At 44.1% G+C, this 4,445-nt stretch overlaps 1 protein-coding gene across 1 annotated transcript in view; it reads right to left on the bottom strand.

The window, feature by feature from the left end:
- LOC109951659 (ribonuclease inhibitor-like) overlaps nucleotides 1-4,436 on the bottom strand; it is a 5,850-nt gene extending 1,414 nt beyond the window's left edge. Inside the window, exons 1-2 of the mRNA XM_020586273.1 lie at nucleotides 3,639-4,436; nucleotides 161-334 (exon numbers count right to left, since the gene is read on the bottom strand). Of these exons, the coding sequence (XP_020441929.1) occupies nucleotides 161-334; nucleotides 3,639-3,832 (368 nt within the window). The 5' untranslated portion in view covers nucleotides 3,833-4,436. The remainder of the gene's footprint in view (nucleotides 1-160; nucleotides 335-3,638) is intronic.
- Between the last annotated feature and the right edge of the window lie 9 nt (nucleotides 4,437-4,445).

Here is a 4,445-nt window from a genome sequence, read left to right as displayed (position 1 = left end):
TACATGTGTGTTATGTCAGAGTTTGGTTGTTTTCACTGAGGAAATCAGCCACTGAGAAGGTTGGAGGTTTACAGGAAACACTGGCTCTTTGCTTTGGTACTGACTGGGTTTAGTACAATACTGCTGAGGCAGCAGGGAATGACTGCAACCCTCTACTCACCTCAGAGTCTCCAGTCGACAGTGTGGACTCTGCACTAGATCACACAGCTGCTTCACTCCTGGATCCTGCAGATTGTTGTCACTCAGGTCCAGTTCTCTCAGATGGGAGGGGTTGGACTTCAGAGCTGAGGCCAGAGAAGCACAGCTGGTCTCTGACAAACTGCACTTCTCCAGTCTGAATACGGAATAAAACATGTGACATTAGAAGACCAAGTTCCCGCCTGAAACCATTCAGTGCGCTATCATCTGTTCAGAGCTGAAGAAGGTTTAGAAAGTAGAAGTTTAGAAAGTGGAAACTCCACAAACAGCTGAACCCAGCAGGAAGCATGTTAAAACCAGTCAGATACCAGAAGTGACACCGAACTCTCATTAATATTAATGACAACATGCTGCTGCTTCAGTAAAGGACAAATCAGGACAAACAGTAAATACAGTAAAACCTTGGATTGCGCATATAATTCGTTTTGTGTATGGTTAAATGCAGTTCCAAGATGGCGCCACTGTTCATGGTTTGCCGTCGGCCTCACCGGTGTATGTTACTGTTTTCGCTGTTTTTGCTGTTTCTCTCCACAGTCACTCAGAATGCATCAGCTCTACTAAATGTACGATCGTGCTGCCCTTCTTAATATTCATTTGTCTACGGAAAAGTGTCCCAGTGTAACAGGCTGGGATAACTCAAAGACTGTCCCACCATTACTGGCGAAGATACCAGCATACAGTCAGGGAAAAAAATTATTTGAACCCCAGCTGATTTTGTAAGTTTGCCCACTAACAAAGAAATAATCAGTCTACAATTTCAATCGTAGGTTTATGTGAACAGTGAGAGACACAACAATAACAAAAAAATCCAGAAAAATACATTACAAAAAAAGTTATAAAGTTATTTGCATTTTCATGAATGAAATAAGTATTTGATCCCCTATCAGTCAGCAAGATCTCTGGCTCCCAGGTGTATTTTATACAGGTAACGAGCTGACATTGGGAGCCCTCTCAGCTCGTTACCTGTATAAAAGAGACCTGTCCACAGAAGCAATCAATCAATCCAGATTCCAAACTCTTCACCATGGCCAAGACCAAAGAGCTTTCCAAGGATGTCAGGGACAAGATTGTGGACCAACACAAGGCTGGAATGGGCTACAAGACCATCGCCAAGCAGCTGGGTGAGAAGGTGACAACAGTTGGTGCGATTATTCGCAAACGGAAGAAACATAAATTAACTGCCAGTCTCCCTCAGTCTGGAGCTCCATGCAAGATCTCACCTCGTGGAGTTTCAATGATAATGAGAACAGTGAGGAATCAGCCCAGAACTACTTGGGAGGAACTTGTCAATGATCTCAAGGCAGCTGGGACCAGAGTCACCAAAAAAACAGTTGGTAACACACTACGCCGTGAAGGACTGAAACCCTGCTGTGCCCGCAAGGTCCCCCTGCTCAAGAAAGCACATCTACAGGCCCGTTTGAAGTTTGCCACTGAACATCTGACTGATTCAGAGGAAGACTGGGTGAAAGTGTTGTGGTCAGATGAGACCAAAATCAAGCTCTTTGGCATCAACTCAACTTGCCGTGTTTGGAGGAGGAGGAATGCTGCCTATGACTCCAAAAACACTGTCCCCACCATCAAATATGGAGGTGGAAACATTATTTTGTTTGCAAGAGTACACTTGTGAACTGTGTGTCCCCGTGATGCCGGAATACTCATTTCTTGTATTAATATATAAGAACAACTCTCATTAACCCACATTTACTGTAATGTGGCAGTGTTAGCCAGCTGACTGTTTTTATTTGCAGTCATGGGGTGAGTGATGGAGCAGCCTTGCCTAGGAACAAGACAAAATATAGTATTTGAACCCAGCCCAGGTAAGACATACAGTCAGGGAAAAATTATTTGAACTCCAGCTGATTTTGTAAGTTTGCCCACTAACAAAGAAATGATCAGTCTACAATTTCAATGGTAGGTTTATGTGAACAGTGAGAGACACAACAATAACAAAAAAATCCAGAAAAATGCATTACAAAAGAAGTTATAAAGTAACTACAGGCCTGTTTGAAGTTTGCTATGAATGAAATAAGTATTTGATCCCCTATCAGTCAGCAAGATCTCTGGTTCCCAGGTGTATTTTATACAGGTAATGAGCTGACATTGGGAGCCCTCTCAGCTCGTTACCTGTATAAAAGAGACCTGTCCACAGAAGCAATCAGTCAATCCAGAGTCCAAACTCTTCACCATGGCCAAGACCAAAGAGCTTTCCAATGATGTCAGGGACAAGATTGTGGACCTACACAAGGCTGGAATGGGCTACAAGACCATCCCAAGCAGCTGGGTGAGAAGGTGACAACAGTTGGTGCGATTATTCGCAAATGGAGGAAACATAAATTAACTGCCAATCTCCCTCGGTCTGGAGCTCCATGCAAGATCTCACCTCGTGGAGTTTCAATGATAATGAGAACGGTGAGGAATCAGCCCAGAACTACTCGGGAGGAACTTGTCAATGATCTCAAGGCAGCTGGGACCATAGTCACCAAAAAAACAGTTGGTTACACACTACGCCGTGAAGGACTGAAATCCTGGCCTGACCGCTGCACTGCTACAGCCTTATTTGGGTGGTGCGTTTCTACAAAATTTTGCAGTTTCCCACATTTTACACATCTCCCTTATAAAATCTTGCGATATCGGCCACTTGCATACCTCGCTCATCCTTCTCGATGATTTCCTTTTTAACTTCCACCGTAATAATCTCCTTTTTCTTGCCGCCTTTCTTTTCAAACCTTTATTTTATCTTCATCGGGGCCATTGTTGCAGTGCAGATACTGACTATACGAGTGAGGCAGGAGAACCATCAGCTCAGCAATGACGTGACGCTCGGCAGACAAAGCGTACAACTACTCCTGTTGCAAGAACTTGCTCGTTTATCAAGTTAAAATTTATATTAAAAAAAAACATTTTTTTGCTCGTCTTATAAAACCTCACAGACCAGGTTACTCGCAATCCAAGGTTTTACTTGGGGCAACTGTGGTGCAGTGGGTAGAGCAGTCATCTCCCAACCAGAGGGCTGAAGGTTCAAATCTCGGTGCCTGCAGTCCACATGTCGAAGTGTCCTTGGGCAAGACACTGAAACCCCAAGTTGCCCCCGATGGTTAGAGCCATCGGTTGAGTTGGCGCCACAGATGGCTGCCTCAGTTCTGTACTGGAAACAAATTCTTTGTGTGTATAACATACTTGGCCAAATAAGGGTGATTATCCTGATTATTGTAGTTTATCAAAGTGTTGGAGCAGCTGTGTAATTGTTATTGTCTGATAGATTAGAACAATAACCAACCCACTGTGTAAACACTGGACCAAACCACAGAAGAACAGAACGATTTCCCATGAAGCTCCTAAGTGTGGATCAGTAGAATATCAGCCTTATGTCTGCAGTTTGGTGTCAGCACAACTTTCACATCAGATTCATCTCAGCACAAAACTAGAACATGGTGTCTGACCTCAGAGTCTCCAGTTGACAGTGTGGACTCTCCAGAAAACCACACAGCTGCTTCACTCCTGGATCCTGCAGGTCGTTTCCACTCAGGTCCAGTTTTCTCAGATGGGAGGGGTTGGACTTCAGAGCTGAGGTCAGAGAAGCACAGCTGGATTCTGACAAACTGCACTCCCACAGTCTGAATAAAGAATAAAGCATTTAGATGAAGTCATTGATAATCCAATCAGATGTGTCCTAATCAATGAGCAGAGCCACTTTGTCCTTCTGTTATTCTAACGTTTCTGATCAGATCAATACCTGCAGCTCACTGAGCTCAGAGCTGTGAATCAGGAGCTCCATTATCAATCAGATAGTTTGTGAAGAACCAGGTGTAAATGTCACAATGTTCCAGCTGTTATTTCACTGGGTCACAACAATCAATACCAATCAGTGATCAATATGTCCCATCTGCTGCTGCTCAGCTCGGAGCTACAGGTCGTCAACATTCATTCTGCTGCTTCATTAATGTCCATGTTGATCCATTTAGTAGGAGCCAGTAAAAACTGGAGGATCTGACTTGTCACTCAACAACAGCTGATTTCAGGTCTGAGCCGAGTCTCTGACTTGGACTGATTTACACCTGGACTGACTCACACATGGTGAAAGCTAGCTCCAGACTTACTAACAGGTCTGGAAGGATCCAGATGTGATGACCTGACTCTAATGGACATGGGAGTCGCTCAGTTCCAGTAGAAGTCCTTCATATTAACTGACTGTTTGTCAAAGCCACTGGACGTTTTCTACAGTCTCTGGAGAAACAGCTTCTCCCCGA

The sequence above is a fragment of the Monopterus albus genome, unplaced genomic scaffold, assembly GCF_001952655.1.
Source record: "Monopterus albus unplaced genomic scaffold, M_albus_1.0 scaffold401.1, whole genome shotgun sequence".
NCBI classification, from domain to species: Eukaryota; Metazoa; Chordata; class Actinopteri; order Synbranchiformes; family Synbranchidae; genus Monopterus; species Monopterus albus.
The sequence above is the reverse complement of the archived record's forward strand: the minus strand, read 5'-3'. Positions and strand labels throughout refer to the sequence as shown.